Here is a 17,672-nt window from a genome sequence, read left to right as displayed (position 1 = left end):
AGGATTCTTCTGTGCTACCATAGCATGTGATGTGGTGTGTGTCTGTATGAATTTACTTACCAACACTACTCATTTCATTAGACATGACGTAAGAACGTAAAAAATTCTCACTAGGTCAGACACCCTAAGCCCAGGATCTATCACTGTGTTTGAAAAACGCAAGAAGAGTTGCTGTTTAGGGAGACAGTGTACACCTGGCTACTTTCTGCAGTTTGTTCTCCTTTTACTCCCCCAGGCGCCACACAATTTTTTGTGCTAGGGTTTCTCTTCCCAGTCCTTTTATTATCTATTCATGGGCTTGTTGTCCATGAATTTGTCTAACTGCTTTTCAAATCTTCTGATACTAGCTCCTCTAGAAGCAAGCTTCAAAATACCATGACCATCTGTCTAAAGTGCTCATTTGTGTGTGTTTTAAATTAATATCCATAATAGCTTCCATACTGCAGGATTTTAAGAACAAGAGCTCCACATGAAGCTTATCTATCACCTTCAGGATTTTTTAAACCTTGACCATGCTCATCTCAGCCTTTTCCTCTCCAATCTGAAGTATCGACTCCTTCAGTCTCATCTCGTAAGTCATCTGGTTTATCCCCTTGCTCATTTATCTGCCTTTTAAAATGTGTTACAGTGTAATTCCACTACACTGTTCATGAGAATATAGCAACCGTAAATGAACACAATGCTCAAGCTGTGGGTACACCACGGTTCCAAAAACAGGAAAAATTATGCCCTCTCTTCTGACAACATCCATCAGTTTATTGCTTTTTTCCCTGCTGTTCTCATATATCTAGTAACTGCAGACTACAGCAACCAATGACGCTGATTTTTCTCCAAACCTACGACTGCCAGCTGTAAGTTCAGTATCTTGTAGGAATAGTTTAGGCTATTTTCCATAGCTATACTAACTTATATTTACCCACATCAAAGTTTATTGGCTAACATATTGCTTAACCACTCAGTTCTGTGAGTTTTTTGCCTAGTGATGCAAAAGTTGGTTAAGCAGAGCTGGAGATCTCAGATTTTATTCTGTTCCTCATGCCATTAATGAAAATGTTGAAAAAATGCAGCATCATTCCTTGTGGAACCATACTGCTGACTTCTTTCCATCCTGAAAGATGACCATTTTGCTTCCAGTCATTTAACCAGCTTTCAAGTCATAAGGATTGCCTCTGTAGTCCTGTATGAATGTAGTTTATTGAATATCTTGTAATGTGGATCCTTGTCAGAGACTTTTGTGTCCATCAGATCCAATTTGCCCAGGACACAACTGAAGTCATGCTGACCCTTTCCCAACAGCCCATGCTTATCCAGGTGCTCAGGGATCTTATTCTTTTTTATTGGCTATTACAGCACCAGAAAAGGAACTCAGGGCTCCTTAGTCTGCAGTTCAAAGGATCCCCTAAGCATCCCCTTTTTCACAGGCAGGAATTATACTGCAATGCAACTTGCCAGTTGTCTGTCAGAGTGGCTCTTTGAAACAACTGCTTACACATCATGGCAAGCAGTTCTGTAAATTCCCAATTGCATTCTTCCAGGAATCTTGCATGACTGCCACCTGAGATACATGTTAGCGTCTAACACACCTGTTTGGTCTTACATTCTTGTGTATTTCCTTCAACTTGATCCAGCTTCTCTGAAACCTCTGCTGTACGGAATGTGCAAGGTACAAGAACCCCGGCAACATTTCAGCTGGAAAGGCCAATGCAAATAATTCACTGACCTTCCCTTTCATAACTCTATTGTCCCCAAGTGTTCGTTTCACACGTGTGTTATCAGATGGTCCCTTTGACTAGCTACCTGGCTTCCTGCTTTGGATGCATTTCAAGTCCTTTTTACTCTTAGTTTGGCCATCTTTTCTACAGAGCTCTTAGAATTCTCTCTGAGCACTCTTTGTTTTCTGTTTACAATTGACCTGCTAAGCTTTAGGGCCCCTATTGGACTTCTCATGCAGGCAAGGTTTCAAATTTTAATATCATAATTTTTAGAATAAGTAAATGGCTGCTTTTCTGTCACTAAAGATGACAATGAAAACTGAATTAACCCCCCCTCAAACAATCCAAAACCTAAACCACATCCTCCAGAACAAAGCAGCAAACTCCCTCCAGAATAAATAACAATACCATTAAAATTCAGGTATTCCTTTCCTTTAAGAAAGGTAAGAGAAGTGGCAACTGTTGTAACTTTTGGTCACTGCTGTATCTAGCCAGTATGTATCTGGGAAGAAGTAAGGAAGAAGTGCACATCAGCCCAGCACAAACCCTGTGGACAAGTTAAATCATATTTAATTCATCAAAATAGAATCTAAGTGGGATTTAATTAGCAGAGAGGTCTAGGCTAGCCCTTGTGAGCTGCAGTGAATTTCACATTTACTTGTTAGCTGAACTTTACTGATTTGACATTCATTAGTTGAAATTTTCCATATTGATCAGGCTGAGTGGAAAACATATTCATGCAGAGGGATTTTTACTGAAAGACCAAATCCAAAAAGTGAGTAAATTTGGGTGGGAATGTGTATGAGTGCAGAAGGCTGTTGCTTCCCTGAATGCAGCTGGAAAGGGCTGCCTGTGGTCACCCTGGGCTCTGCAGGGCAGGCACATGCATGCACACCCCTCCAACCATGCTGGGACTCAGGCCACAGGCTGGGCCCTTTCTCAAAACATTCTTACCATTTTCTGACAGAATAGGTATTTTGATCTGTGCTGCTTCCCTGAATGATGATACAGTGTATCAAAGCAATGAAATCACCTTGCTTTCAAATTCGTGTAGAGAAGAGGCATTTTTCCTATGTAGACACAAATCTGCTTCAAAATGATTCACACACGTCTAATTAAGAGTTTTATACTACAGATGCTGAAGGAATCAGAGCCAGAGCTATCAGCATTGTAACACCCTGATTTCACTCATTACATTTAAAGAGAATGTCATCTTAGTGTGCAACTTGCCATCCCTGGTTCCCATCCAAAAGTCTTTTCTTTTATGATGTTGTATAAGGGTGATGGGAGGATGATTTCAACACAAGTCACTCATCTGTTTTCAACAGATACAGGCAGAGTTAAAAGGTACTTTTCCATTTTGAGATAAAACCAGCACTCTTGTTAGTGGAATATTCAGAAACAGCAGAGCATAAACATTCAAAACTGCAGTTGATATCACTGGCTGCTAAATGATTGTTCTCTGGCCCCTAGTCTGGAGGCATTTTCCCTTTCACTTTATTTTCAGTTGATTCAAGTGAGTGCAGGAGTATTAGCAGGACTGGTGACTAAGCATAAAGAAAATTTAAAATAATGATTATTTCTCTTCCCTGCCATCTACAATAATTCTATTAGACTTTCAAATGTGTCTGTGACATTGAGGAGTTATGCCCAAGAGCAACTGAATCTTCTGTGCATTGAAACTTTTTAATTATACAAAATATAGTATCACATTCCATGAAGTCAGAGTTGTTTTTTCTTCTTTACCTTCTAAGACAAGAAGAGACTTAATTTAAAATCATATATTAGCACATCAGTTATATTTTTTGAATGCACAGCAGTAAGATGCCAAACCAAAGATTTTGAGAGTACTTGAAAGCACATGCGTTGATTTCAACAGGAGTTAAGACGGTTAAGTAGTCTCCCCGGACGGAACCACAGGCCTGATTGAGGGCCTCAGTTTATTAAATTGTGTTGATATCTACATCACATTTATACAGTAGACTCTTTGCAGAGAGTTAAAAGGAACAACTACTGAAATAAAGATGCATTCCCTTTTTGTCCTGAGTAGCAAATATGATGCCTTTCATACTAATTTCTCCATCTCTCTTGCCTTCAGGGTTTACTCTCCCACATATTTTCAGAGCTTGGCTAAAGGCTTGCACCAAAAATGGAGGCAGAGGACCTACCTCTCTCCTCTTGCCAAGTTCAGTGGTTATAGAACTCACATGAGAGAAATAACTTCTCCTCCACTGAATTTTACTCTGTTATACCCAACTTTCCACATATCAAGGCTCACAGAGTGGCATGTCTGCCTGCAGGTGCAGAAAGGTGCCTAAGGCAAGAGGCAGGAGATATTTGTTGTAGGGACTGCTGTAGCTGTACCTGCTGTGATGCAGGGCTTGATCGATTTGGCTAACAGACACAGATGCTCAAAACAGTAAAAATGCAAATAACAAAAGAAGCTTTACTTTTTATTGAAAATGTAAAAATCATGTGAATCATGTACAGTATTTTCTCATAAGGAAAATTTTAGCTGTTTCATAACGTTTCACAGAACTGTAAAACATTTCATTTTTATAAAGACTTTTTCATAAAACAAAGATAAAACTAAAGTAGTATTACAAAGCTATTTTCATTTAAACTGAAAATGTTTAACAGATTAATTCATACGAGTGGCAGGAGGAAGGACTCTTCCATTTGTAAATCTGCAAGAGGACACACAAAGGTATAGTGGGGCATGGGTTTTTTGTTTCAAAACGTTTAAAATCAAGTGACATCTTAAAACAGTACAGACGTGGATTCATAGGATGGTACAAGTTCTAGGACTGCATTTCTCTACACTACCTCAAACAGTGCAACAGTGATTCAGTGTAAATCTCTACAGTGTTTCATTGATTCAATACTTGTGTTCAAGTATGTGTCCATGAGAATGATCAAAATCCCTACTTAGCTATTTTAATTTTCTTGTTTATAATATGTTATAAGTTACAGTAGATTATCCCCTTCAGTATGTTTCTAAATCAAATGAACTAATTTCACAATACATTCTGTAATAACCTGTTCAATAATGTTAGCTTACTCACCTCAACATCTGTTGCAAAATACACAAGATCATTCTGATTCTGAATGCCAAAAATATAAAATTAAAAAGGGCTTTATTTCCATATACAACAAAACTATTCAGCTAAATTAAAATAAACTCAAGATAACATGCCTTTTTTTTTTTTTTTTGGCAACAGAGAGACGACCCTACTGAAAATAAACATTTAAAATACTAGTTCCTATTTTTTAAAAATTCTGATAAATGTATCCAAAATTGTTCATATAAAAATTAATTACGAAAACATCAGAGGATAAAACAAGTTGGCTGTCTAACCACAACAATTAAGGATGTCTAGCAGGCAAAAATAAATTAATTTGATTAAATTATATGTAATCTGATAATATTTGGTCTGAAGAAGCGTGCGTGTGTGTGTGTATGTGTGTGTGTGTTTATAAATAATAAGATTGCAAAGAGCTGAGAGCCAGCCAGCCTGACAGAGGTCAACTCTTCTGTTGCATTTTTTGCGCATAAAAGTCCCTGCACGTCTCACAGCACCGCTGATACCACCTCATGTCTTGACAGAGGTTCTTCTCTCTTATCACCCTGCAGTACACAGGCCACTGGTCTCCCAGACACTTGAACGTTAAAGCAGCTGTGAAACAACAACAACAACAAACCCAAATATGCGTTACTTTTACATTTATTGGTGAAGAATCCGGTAGCAAAGGTGTCAAGGATACCAGAAATGTATCTGGGGAAGGGAAATGAGAATAGATGTAGACATTCAACAAAAGAAAGAAAAAAAAAAATCCTCCTGCTGTCAATATTTTCAACATTACAATTTTTTAAGGCCAGCTTAATTTATAAATTGGAATAAGTTGCATTGAAACTAAATGGTTTAATGTCATGCAGCTGTCTCCTCATGAGAGACTGAAGCCCATTTATGTTTTATATGGGGGTGGGCGGGGACCAGGGCTATGTGGGGGCTGCAGAGCCAGCTCCTGCAAAGCTGCATGATGCAGTAGCTCCAGCTGAAGCTGCCCTCAGTCTGAGATGGAATTTGCCACTGGAAAAACAGGAAGCCTCAGCTTGAATGATACAGGAATGGGGTTCTGAATGACACCTGTAAGGGGATTCTTTTTAATCAGTAGCAGGTAGGGAGATGTAGGAATTAAAACATGGAGACTGCTGGTGGTTTTCTGAGCAGCTCTTGCTCAAGAAATCAAGACTTTGTGCCATGTTGTTGATGAACGGAAATTGAACAAAACTGCATGATGTCTTACATTATCTTTCTCTGTAACTGAAATAATCTACTAGACCTTTAGTTTTTCCTGGCTTCTTTGTTCACAGGAACAGAAATATATTGTCTTGCTAGCTTGAATGCTACAGGTTGAGACTCTCAACCATATCATGAGGCACTCTTAATAAGGTTTGAAGGCAGTTAGCCAGTCCCATGGTACATTTTGTAATGCGAATCCATTTTATCTAGAAAAATGAAACTTACACTATGGAATCAATGATAGTTGGCATGTTGGCAAATATATTTGTCCAGGGCCAATTATTGCATTTTCTGCTTCTCAAATGTACAAATACTGTGAATTTCTTACCTTGCTGACCTATTTCTCTCTTCTCCAAGTACATTCATAATTGTCTTCCAGTACATTGGTCTGGCTGCATCACCCTCTTTTTAATCACTCCAATGGGTCTTCCCTCCTCCATGTCAAAGTCAGGCTATTAATCCTTGCCTTCACATCTTTCATGTCTTATTTTCACCTAGTTATTCAGGTTGCTCTATTAGTAGTCTGTTGCTGCTTTCTAATGGTGAGAATCCCTGACTACCAAATTCTTCCTCAGAAACCTACTAAGATGACAAGGACATCACACTAGCCTGAATAGCTGCTGTTTAGTTCACTCTATCTCCTCCCACGGCTGTTATAACTATTCGGTTCTGTCTAGCAGTCATAAACATTCAGATGCAGAAGCCTGAGTTTTGTTCTATGCCTGTTGTACAAAACAGGCATATTTTCATGTGTGTTGTCTTTTTTCAGGTGAAGCCATCTGTTAATCCACCTACCTGTTTTGCTTATTAAAGTCTCTTAGAGTGCTTATTACAGAAGGACCCTGGCACCAAATTTGGGTCTTTGAACTATCAGTTATTCAAGCTGTAGCGCATACATGGAATTAATATGGTAAAACAGCTAAAAATAATAAGAAGAAACAGACACAAGAAACAGACACAATCCAAAAATCATCATAAACACTGAACTGAAAAAAAGTCAATTTCACAGAAGATTTGAGTTACACTCCTTTTTTAACAGAAGGGAAAGAGAAACGGAGAGCATATTTATAAGAGTAGAGATGGTGCAATCCACACCAGCTTCCACTAGCCCTACCCCCAAATCCAGAGAATCTATACTGCATAATAGAAATGGAACTGGAGGCCAAAATGATCAATATATTCAAGAGAAGCATTGAATTATGTATTTTGGAGATGTTAATGTTTCTATCGGACTGGATTCTGACTCCTGCTGGATGATGTTGACCTGTAGATTACTAACATCAGTGCTACATAATCCATTCTACGAGGACAACATAGCCAATCTTTTTTTGTGCACTTCACATTAAGTCAAATTTTAATGAATCTGACACTGTATTTTTTTCTGTGAAATATTGTGATTCACTTTACTCTGTGACACAAAACTGCTTATACCTCACCAGAGGGAAAGTGTCAGTGATGGAGTGATGGCAGCCTTTTGCTTCTGAGAGACCAGTTGAACAAAGAAAGATAAAGTATGAAGGGCAACCTTCAAGAGTGAAATAGCAGGGGAGAGGGCCATAAGCAACAGCTACCATCTCATCCAGCAAACTGAAACAATGAATACTACATAACGTTTAAGGGTTAAAAGCTTCAAAGAGGAGTACCCTTCACTGACTTAAAGGAAGGATTACATACAGCCTGAAATGTTAAAGAGTTGCTTTCCATGCATGAGTAATCTATTTGACAGGAGGGTTTATCTTAACAAGGGCTCTGGAAAATCACCTGGAAAGGGTATGCTGTCTTACAGCAAGCCTTTGAATATTCCCCAGTCACGCTCAAGAAGCAGATGAACCATTTGGGGACCTAATAGTAAGACCATCATCAATAACCCACTGGGAAATAATAATTAACAGTTCTGTAGTTATGAAGTAACATAATTTCTTTAAGACCAACAGAGACCCGAGTTCCTCCAGGAACAGCAAACCTCTTCATGTTAGTAATTTTCCGTCACACTTCCTAGTCCATCAGGCATAGATTGTAGACATTTGAACTAAAGACAAGTGGAAAGAGCTATTTGTATCTGAGGAACAAATAAGGGCCTCCTTGATCTCACAAGAACATAGGTTCTAGAGCTTCTAAAGAGAAAACAGGTATCTTCTTACTTTAGGAATGTTTGATAAAATTGGGTGGACAAATATATATTAACATATATAATATGTTTATAATGTCTCTAAAAATATATTTTCATCTTGGATGTTTTGTGTCCATAATATCACACAGTCCCATTATATGGTCCTTACTTGCACAGCAAAACCATTCACCAATCTGAGGTACAATCTCTGATGTACACACTGGAAAACTGAGGCAGAGAGATGAGTCTCTGCATAGAATTTGCACCTCCTGAGTCCTAGCCCTCTGTTTTTAATCTGGGATCATCATTACTCTATGGAGAGAAAGAACTAAAAAGAAATTTCCAGCGGGAATATGCCATTTTGATTGCTTACCTAACCTCGGTGATGTTATTGTGTTAACATTAATCTTCTCATTGCAGGGGTGGAGGTGACAGGGTCTGTAGGCTGCAGGCTTTTCTGAGGAAAAGCATTCATTGCCATGCCTTCCTGTGATCTTGTGCATGCACTGGATGACTCGGGACTGCATCCCTTTGCCACAGGTGACAGAGCACTGGAACACACAGAAGACACATTCATACAAAAGGTATTTTTGTCTGTAAACATGGTGAAATGCCAATCCAGGTGAAGCCAGTGGCTGCTCCTTCAATTGTCAGCATTCCAAAATTTCTGCCTTCCATTCCATTAGATAAATGAAAATTAATTTTAAAAGCACAAATAAACTGGCAGTATTTATTGCAGGAATGATTCCAACATCCTGTTACTGTCAAGGTCCATTTTGTAGAGCCTGCAATGAAACCGAAATGCAGCAATGTGCCTGAAGGGAGCAAGGGCTGTTCTCCTGTATCAGTATTCTAATTTACTATTATTAGAGGTGAAAGTGACGGAACAAAAGAAAATGCTCACAGACACTGACAGAGAGAAGCACTTTTAATTAAGCCATTACTCCCGCCAGTACAAAAATGCTTTTTCTATGGAGCAGAGCGTATGCCTCCTGTCTTTGCATCACATCTTCATGTTTTCATGTGCATCCCACAAATGAAACACACAACACGGGACATGCTGCCTGGTCTTTATTCAGCCTTTCCATCTTGTTGCCACAGAGAATGAGGTGAGAAAATAAAACAGGTGAGCACTGTAATGGTGGTAACGTTCTACTTATATCACAGTAACATAATATATTAGAATGAAAACTTGGGCAGTGCTGTACGGATGCATACAAAACCTATTCCAAATTAACAAAATGCATGCTTTCCCCTTCACTGACATTTTGTGAACAAAGGTTCACAGGGCATGAATTATTTTGTGTCCATTGACATACGTTCTATTGCTTTCACTATAAATTCATTCAAAAAATTATATAATGCAATTGGTCCTACCTGCTAATGAATTTGACTCAAGTACCCAAAAGTTGCATTAAGTTTTGGAGAAATTTACTACTGAGGACATCTTCAAATATTAATCAATTTCTTGCAATGAATGATATGAGTACTGACTGAAAATTTACGCCACTGCCATCCACATAATCCTGAAAATATTTTTGTTCTAAAAAATCTTAATTACATAAATACTCAGAACACATTTCCTTGGGAGGCTTCAAGAAGCAGCTGAAAAAATGTTGAAATGAGAGAGAAAGACAAGGAGAGGGTGCTATAATAGGTTTCCCAACTATCCTTCATCAAGATGGAGTTGGGGAAGTAGAGTTTTCTGAAAGTAAGGAATAGTTTTTGAGTGTAGGAAACACTGAAGGGGGTTTTACCCTTTAGTTTTCTTATCTATGTCCTTTCGAGTGCCTTTCTGAACACTGTTACTTAGGGGAAAGATTCAGATGTGCCAAATGGGAAATAGAGGGCTTGCACCCAAATATGTACAGCAAAAGAAGTTAGACTCATGTCTTTTGGACTCATGAGACTCCAAGAGATACAAGAGATACAAGAGTACTCCAAGAGACTCATGAGTAAAAAAGACTAGGATATACACTTGAAAGGTGTTTTCACAAGGGACTGAACAAGGTCCAAAGCACACTCCAAATGTAATGACATGAAATCAAACACTGGCATTCTACAGAGGCAGCAAGTGGACTTGATTTTGCTTCTGTTCTCTGTGATGTATATCTGGAGTAAGTTCATAAAGTCAATAAAGGACTATAATTTCTTGCAAAGTTAATCAAATACAGCCTGCATGAGCCAAGGCATTCAATTATGAATACGTAATTTGCTATTCAATAGCAACCGCTGCTTAACATATGAACAATATGCTGTTTACAGGAGGCAATCCAGCTACTACTGAAGCCTTTTCAAAGTAGAAGTCTGTCATCAACTTTGAATTTAGTATATGGCTTTTAAATTGCATGAGAAAAAGCCTCTCAATGTAATTCCTTTTCCTGAATTCTCTGCCTTTTCGTTGTGCAGCTAAAAATAATCTGATTTCCTATAACGGGCAACATTATGCACATGGTAAACATGTATAATCACACATATACATACCCATATTTAATCACAGATAGCAGCTGGAACATCAGTCTTAATCTTGCCAAAATTCCAACCACATCTCGGACTCCTCTCTCCATAATTTCAGAGAGGTTTCTCTTTGCAATATTTTAATAGAATGGCAAGAGAGACAATGAAATAGCAAAATAAAAAAAACCCTCCAACAACACAAAAAAAACCCTGAAACCTAAGAATGAAGGGAAGATTAAGGTAATATGAAGAAGATAATATTTAAATCTTATCAAAATAATCTTAATTTAGAGTAATTTTGCACACAGTATTCAATTATTTCCCTTCAGTAAAACACTTGCATGTTTATTAGCCAAAGCTAGAGTATGTGTGAGCTTGTAGTATTTATGCATCTTCTTCTAGCAGCTGCAGAGTAGAAGGACAGGACAGGCAGGTGGATCTGGTACCTAAGATCTCCTAAAAATAATTTATCAGCCCTTAACCTTTGGTTATCCTAAAATGAGTAGGTGCAACCTAGCCATCTGCAGTACTGGAGGTGAGAATGGGATTTGAAAACACTAGACTTCTGCTGACAAAATGCGCTCCAATAGTTTATCTACTAATTGATAATGGCTAACAATTCATGTATGCAGGTGCCTTTGGGTAGAGGACCCTGGCAGCAGTCATACCTTCTCTGTATCAAATGAGCTCTGGCCTGAAAGCTTCACATGACTGCAACTGAGAAAATACGCAACATGCAGACAGATCTCTCTCTTGGCTAATGAGTGTTTAGGCCCTGAGTTTGTCTGCAGATTTTGGCAAGATTTTGGCAGTAAAATCTTAATTGGTGAATAAACATCCCTTTAATGACTGAGCTGCTACTGGCCTTTGAGATATTTCAAAGAGTGCTATGAAGCATTACAAAGTAGTTTTTTTTTACCCAGAAATGTGTACATCTTGCAAACAATTAATTTTGGTCTTGCATGACCTACTTATTAACATCCCAACTTTAGAGGAAGAAACTGACACTAAAGGATGTCAAAATAAAATGTCTCAGTTCATATAGGAAGTATGTGACAAAGCAGGAAATAAGTAAGAAATTTGTCTTCTGTTTTATCTTCTTTTCACAGACATGTACTAAGTTTAACTTTGTATTTATTATATTTTTTTAAACTGAGAACTTTTATTACATATTGTAAGATGTTCGGGGAAAATTTTGAAGAGGTAGGGCTACCACACTGATTTGCAATCCAAAACTTTCAAAGCCGGCCTGATCACTGTACAAGTAAAGAGCATTTTTTTCCAAACCACTAGTGTTTTAAAATCAACCCGGGATAACTGATTGTCCAGCTGTGCTCTTCCCTGTTCACACATCTTCATCATCAGCGGTGTCTGTCTTCAGAATTAAGAATTCTACTGATTGGAAGCCAGAAAAAAATAGTATCTTTTTACTATATCTATATTATCTCACATTCAAAGTAGTATGAAATAGGGAAAACACACTTCATGTATGCCATTTAGCAGTGCATTTGCTGGCTACACAGACAAACAGTGAGTTCTGTTTGTCTCCATGAAGTGGTCTTAAATGTGAATTTGTGCTGTATACACACCAGCCAACTGCTGGTATAACTGAATATTGGAAGATAAAAGGCATTCATATTTTTCACTCTGCAAAGGTATGGACATTGTCCAATTTGACTAGGAGACACCTCAACTTCCACAAACCAGCTAGATGCAACTCAGAGCAACAGCTCTAACCCTAATTTTGATACTCATTTTACTGCCTATGCATGTGTTCATTCTAGTTGAAGCAGACACTTCCAAAACTGCCTCCTAAGCTTGCCTCACTTTTGGATTTCTCTCACTGAAAATACTCAACCTGAGGCAAATAACTCTCACTGGATATGCAGCTGTCACATTTTAGGTTGCACTTGTATGTAGCTAACACTGCATAGCTTCTGTATACTTCTGGAGTTTCCATGTTTAAAACTGTAACAAAGCTTTCAACTTACAGCAAACAAGAAATGCTTACTTATCAAGAAGTGAACTTAATCAGAAAGCAATCTGTCAAAACCGCTTCTATTTTAAATTATTTTATATATAAATATATCTATTAATATAAAGCTTACATATATAAAATTTACAGAAGATACCCACTCCAAACCAACCTGTAGCAACTTGCATCAATTCAGCAGATCTCAGATTAATTTCAACCTACAGCTTTTCTCTCTAGTGAATGAAGAATACTTTTCTATAGCTCTTTTTTTCCATCCCCTCCGCCTCCCAAATGTCACTCTTGCACATGCTACGCATTATTTTTTCGGTGGTTAATTACATTTTACTTCTGACTGCTCAGATGACCTACACTTTAAGGCCATGTAGCTGATTAGCAAAAATTCCCATAGGACAACTGTGTTTGTAAGTTTAGACTGAATGTTCTGATATGCAGCCAGAGGTTTTTTATGTGGCTGTTAATCTGTGCATTTTGGACACAGTCCTAAAGGTACTGTAAAACCGTTCAAGCAGCAAGACATGTAAAACATTCCTGTTAAAGATTACAAAAAATCCTGGATAAATATAGTTAACGGGTATTTTTTTTTCAAAGTTTCTCTTTTTTTCAAATAAAACTTACCCACCCTGTTTGAATTTTGTCCTACTTTTGAACTTCTTTTAGACATAATTTCAAGGACAGAAACCTTGGCGTTAAATATAACAATCCTTACACTTGGCATGCACACTCGTTACCCAAGATTCCTTCTTTCTGTTCCCTGCCAAAGATATATATTTTGGAGAGAATACATATTCCCAAGGCCAACAGCTGAGGAAGGTGCTGTAATGCCTTAGCTGCTTCCAGCTGGCCTTTATGAGAAGTAGGAATTCCTAAATTAAGGGAAAAATTGTCACTGGCAGACAGTAACAGTCAAAATGCATCCTTCTGCCAAGACAACAGGCAATCACTGCAGAGGCTGATACAACCCACAATGAAAAACCCAATCTGTGACAATATTAATGGAATTGACTTAGCCAATTTATTTTCAGTAATCAATGGATTGTTCAATAAAAGGTTTTTACAAGTCTAAGTAGCATTCAAAGTGGAGAGTGATGTGCTCATAAGGAAACTCAGTGATGAGTTCTACTGGAAATTATTAGCAGAGCATTCCTAATCATCTATGTATAGGTTCATCAGTTCCAGCATTTAAGCAGTTTCAACCTTTTCATAAAGTGAGTGTGAAACAAGGGTAACAAACAATCAGACTTTAGCAACAGGATCATATTTGCTGACATGCTTGCAATCTTTTTGTCTATCTTGTATTTTTATAAAGTTTGCTTTTCAAGGCAGGTAGTAGAGAAAGTGGTACATTTGTTTTCAACAAAGACTTCATCCTGCATTCAGCAATATTCTTAAAGGTTACTAAATAAAGCAAATAATCCATTTATTTAAGAACTTTTTTTCTTTAATAAAGGCATTTGTGAATAGCATAACTAATACAAAAAGAGAGACTAATGAATCCAAACATCAGATGGAGTCTGAGTTCTCCCATGCATCATTTCCAGGAAGATCTTTCTGCCTCTCTCGTTTCTGACACACCCAACACCTCAGTATTTGAATGCCAAATTTAATATTCAGAACTTGTGCTAAGTTTAGCTGAAAGAATTCTGCTGTTAGTCTCTCCTAAGTTTAACAAGTTTGAGTTGTTCTTTTTTTTTTTTTTTTCCTTCTTTTTCCCATTCATTTTTCTTTCTAGCTCTTCTTTCTAGAGTAATAATTAGTACTGGATAACTGTTCAAAAGAGATAAGATTTTGAAGTAAGATAGACAGACCCCCAGCTCTCCTTTAATAAGCTGGGCTAGAGATGGGGCTTCTGTGGAGGAACCCCTCATCACCTCATCTTAAGAATCTGGACTTTTCTCTTTTTTTTTTTTTTTTAAATCCTGTTAGCTTCCTATGCAGAACAATGCAGTTTGGTGGATGATGCAAAACTGCCTTTGGGTAACAAGACAAGAACCAACTAAAAGCTTACAAGTAAAATGTGGTTGAGGAAAACCATGTAGAATTTGATATAATATGATTATTAATGAAACAATAAAAACCAAATCTTTTTTTCTAGGACAGTATATAAAAATCTATACTTGAGAATATCATTACTCATTTACTCTGAATCAATAGCAGGGTTTGATAGGCTTCAACCTTAACAGACTCACCGAACTCAGAAGTAGCAAATTCTTCGTCTATCTTTGAAACCCAGGTTCAGTTCCCCAGTTTCTTTCTTGGATGAACTAATGAAACACAGTCATCCACTTAATGATTTAAAAATTTTGATTGTCGCAGTGAAACTAGTTTGTTTTGTTAGGACAGTTTGACTTACTAGTTCATTAAGAAAGCCCGCTTAGAGAATTACTAATGGCACAGTATCTTCTCCAGCTCAGGGAAGGCTGATCCTCCAATATATTCTTAACAGACTACGCAAGGAACAGGTAGAAGAGTTTTGAATTTTGAAGGGAAAATCTCTTGCAAGACTAAACAGTTTTCTAATGTGGCACACAAGATTGATTTGGATCTCTCTGTAACCAGAAAAAGAGCAAAAGTTAAGGGTATTTTTTTCCTGGTGGATTCTTCCACCAGCTTTACACTGACTTAAAAGCCTTTATTGTAAAGATTTTCCTTTCTTCCACAAACACAAATCTGATTAGGATTGTATTATTAAAAAAAACCAAACAACTAAGATGGAAGTTCCTGAAAACTGCAAAATTTCCATGTGTGATGACAACCTGAAGTCCTGGTCCATAAAAACACCCTGTCATTTCCCCTGCAAATTAAGGAAAATAGCAGCATTTTTCTCTCATCATTAATGATCTAAGCCAAAGCATGGACAAAGCCTGTAATACCGTAATAGATACAGGAAGCAATATGTATGCTTCAGATGTACTTTCCTTTCACATAATTTTCAATTTTTGTATTTATAATTTCTATAGATCTATTAATAAAAAACCACATTCAAGTTTGAAGACCATTTTAAGCATATCTCCACCTGAAAAATCAGTTCTTTATTATTATTTAGGACCTTAGACACATTGTTAAATAGTATTTGGCATTCGAGCACTGGTGGATTTTACAAGAAATAAGCTGGTGAATGCTGACAAATGATTACACATCAGCATCTACATGGCTGCAGTATTCTACAGTATAAAGTGCAGATGTTCAGACTTGTTGATAATATGCAAACATATCCTTAAAGAACATTTTTTTAAATTACAGGGCAAGCTTGATTTTTCTATTAAAAAAAAAAAAAGTTAGGCAATTGGTCCAAAACTCAAGTCGACAGCTTATCTCTTTTTTCCTGGTAAAGGTGCCTGGCAAAATGTGTATCCCTGCTTAAGCTTAAATGTGATATACTGTCTAAATTCACTGAAGATGATTACAATTTATAGATCTATAGGGCAGCCATAAAATTATTTCCATGCTTCCCAGTGATGTGAAGCCTTAGCTTTTATCTTGTTGGTTCTGTAAACTGTATTTATCCTTCATCATTTCTAAAGGCAATACCGGTACAAAGCTAAAACCAAATATTCAACTTGTTTTTTTGATAAAACAGATCTGTGATGGTTGTGATATTCTGAGATGAGGGCGGTGAAAGCAAACTGTATAAGCACCATTTCTTTAGGATCTTTACCCTCCAGCCAAGGAAACAAACAGCTTGAGTAAAGAGCACTTTTATAAAACTATGGCTTGTTTTCAGTGTTGTTATGGATATTTTATGAATTCTAAACATACTAAAGGTTTGCCTAAGGCTGTATGTTACTTTCAACATATGTCAGTAAAGATACTGAAAGGAGACAATTATTTCTTAGAGCCATGTGATAAAACTGGTTGTACAGATGCAAGTCATAACTCTGTAAGAGGATTCACACTTAGTGGATTAGACTTAATATTATACTGCCAACACTTTGTAAAAAATCTTTTATATGGCATCACTGCCATTAGCGCTTAGATGAATAAGACATCATTATATCTCACACTTTCATATCTGACGTACCACTGCATGGTATTTTGGCAGGAGATGACTTGCCATTGATTATCAAACATGGAAACAATAATCTGGAAGCAGTTAAATGACTTCATAATTACCTTTATCTTTTTGATGAAATTAGTTGGAGTATGTCATTCTGGACTTATGAAAATGAACTCTTAAAAAGAATTTGGAATATTAGCCTTTGATTATATAATTTAATGTTAGCGTATATCACAATGCTAGCCTGCTGCTCTTTAGCACCTTCCAGGGAAAAGCATAGCTCACCAGTACAAAAATGTAATTAAAGGATTACGGCATTTCTAATGAAAAGTTAGTTCGAAGAACACACTAAGGACGTAAAAGGAAATGTCACAGGAGGGGAAAAAATACTCCAAAACCCCTCTTTCTCTTCAAATTTATACTATTTTATCTATTTATTTTTCAGAAATCAAAGAAACATAAGTCAAAATGCTGTTTTGTACCACATGAAATTAAGTATTTGCCTTTAAAAAGCATCATGCTGTGTAGCTCTCTTAATTTTTTTCCAGTAGTATTCTAAGTAAAACAATGAGATCACCCCAACAATGACTTTCCTTCCATTCACTGTAATTTTAAATCATGAAGATCTGAAGTGAGAGCAGCTAACGCTGCTAAATGGATATGAAAGATATTTTAAAAATTCTACAACAATCTGAGAGTTTATGAGGAAACTGAACCCTAAGGACTTTTTTTTTTCAGCTGAAATACCATGATCCCACATGCAGGTAATTACTTTTGAAATAAAAAACCTAAAAGAGAAACGGAGAAAATGAAGTAGCTATAAATAAAAGCAGCTATAAAAAAAACTTCCACCAGCTAATTTTCTCTTCAAAATGTCTAAACACATTCTGCATTGGAAAAAAATGGATTTCCAGAAAATGATTTTAACTGCTTTCTGAGTATGAAAACCATACTGAAGTGTAACACTTTCATCATGTATGATGAGGTCACCCGAAAGCATGACTGTCCTGAGGGAGCTATCAGAGGGCCAGCAGATAGACAATGTTGACCTGAGTTGTGATCCTATGATAAACTTACCAAAGAATGATCATTACTTTTG

At 37.1% G+C, this 17,672-nt stretch overlaps 1 protein-coding gene and 1 long non-coding RNA gene across 4 annotated transcripts in view; one reads left to right on the top strand and one right to left on the bottom strand.

The window, feature by feature from the left end:
- LOC142050689 (uncharacterized) overlaps positions 1 to 17,672 on the top strand; it is a 655,132-nt gene that overhangs the window by 549,334 nt on the left and 88,126 nt on the right. The window lies entirely within an intron of this gene.
- ADAMTS19 (ADAM metallopeptidase with thrombospondin type 1 motif 19) overlaps positions 4,139 to 17,672 on the bottom strand; it is a 155,846-nt gene continuing 142,312 nt past the window's right edge. For all 3 annotated transcript variants that reach the window (XM_075079693.1, XM_075079694.1, XM_075079697.1), the window contains 2 exons: positions 8,500 to 8,677; positions 4,139 to 5,389 (listed from right to left, as the gene is read on the bottom strand). In XM_075079693.1, the coding sequence (XP_074935794.1) occupies positions 5,238 to 5,389; positions 8,500 to 8,677 (330 nt within the window). In that variant the 3' untranslated portion in view covers positions 4,139 to 5,237. The remainder of the gene's footprint in view (positions 5,390 to 8,499; positions 8,678 to 17,672) is intronic.

This window comes from Phalacrocorax aristotelis, chromosome Z (genome assembly GCF_949628215.1).
Source record: "Phalacrocorax aristotelis chromosome Z, bGulAri2.1, whole genome shotgun sequence".
NCBI lineage: Eukaryota > Metazoa > Chordata > Aves > Suliformes > Phalacrocoracidae > Phalacrocorax > Phalacrocorax aristotelis.
Note: the sequence above shows the minus strand (reverse complement) of the source record. Positions and strands in the feature narration are given on the sequence as shown.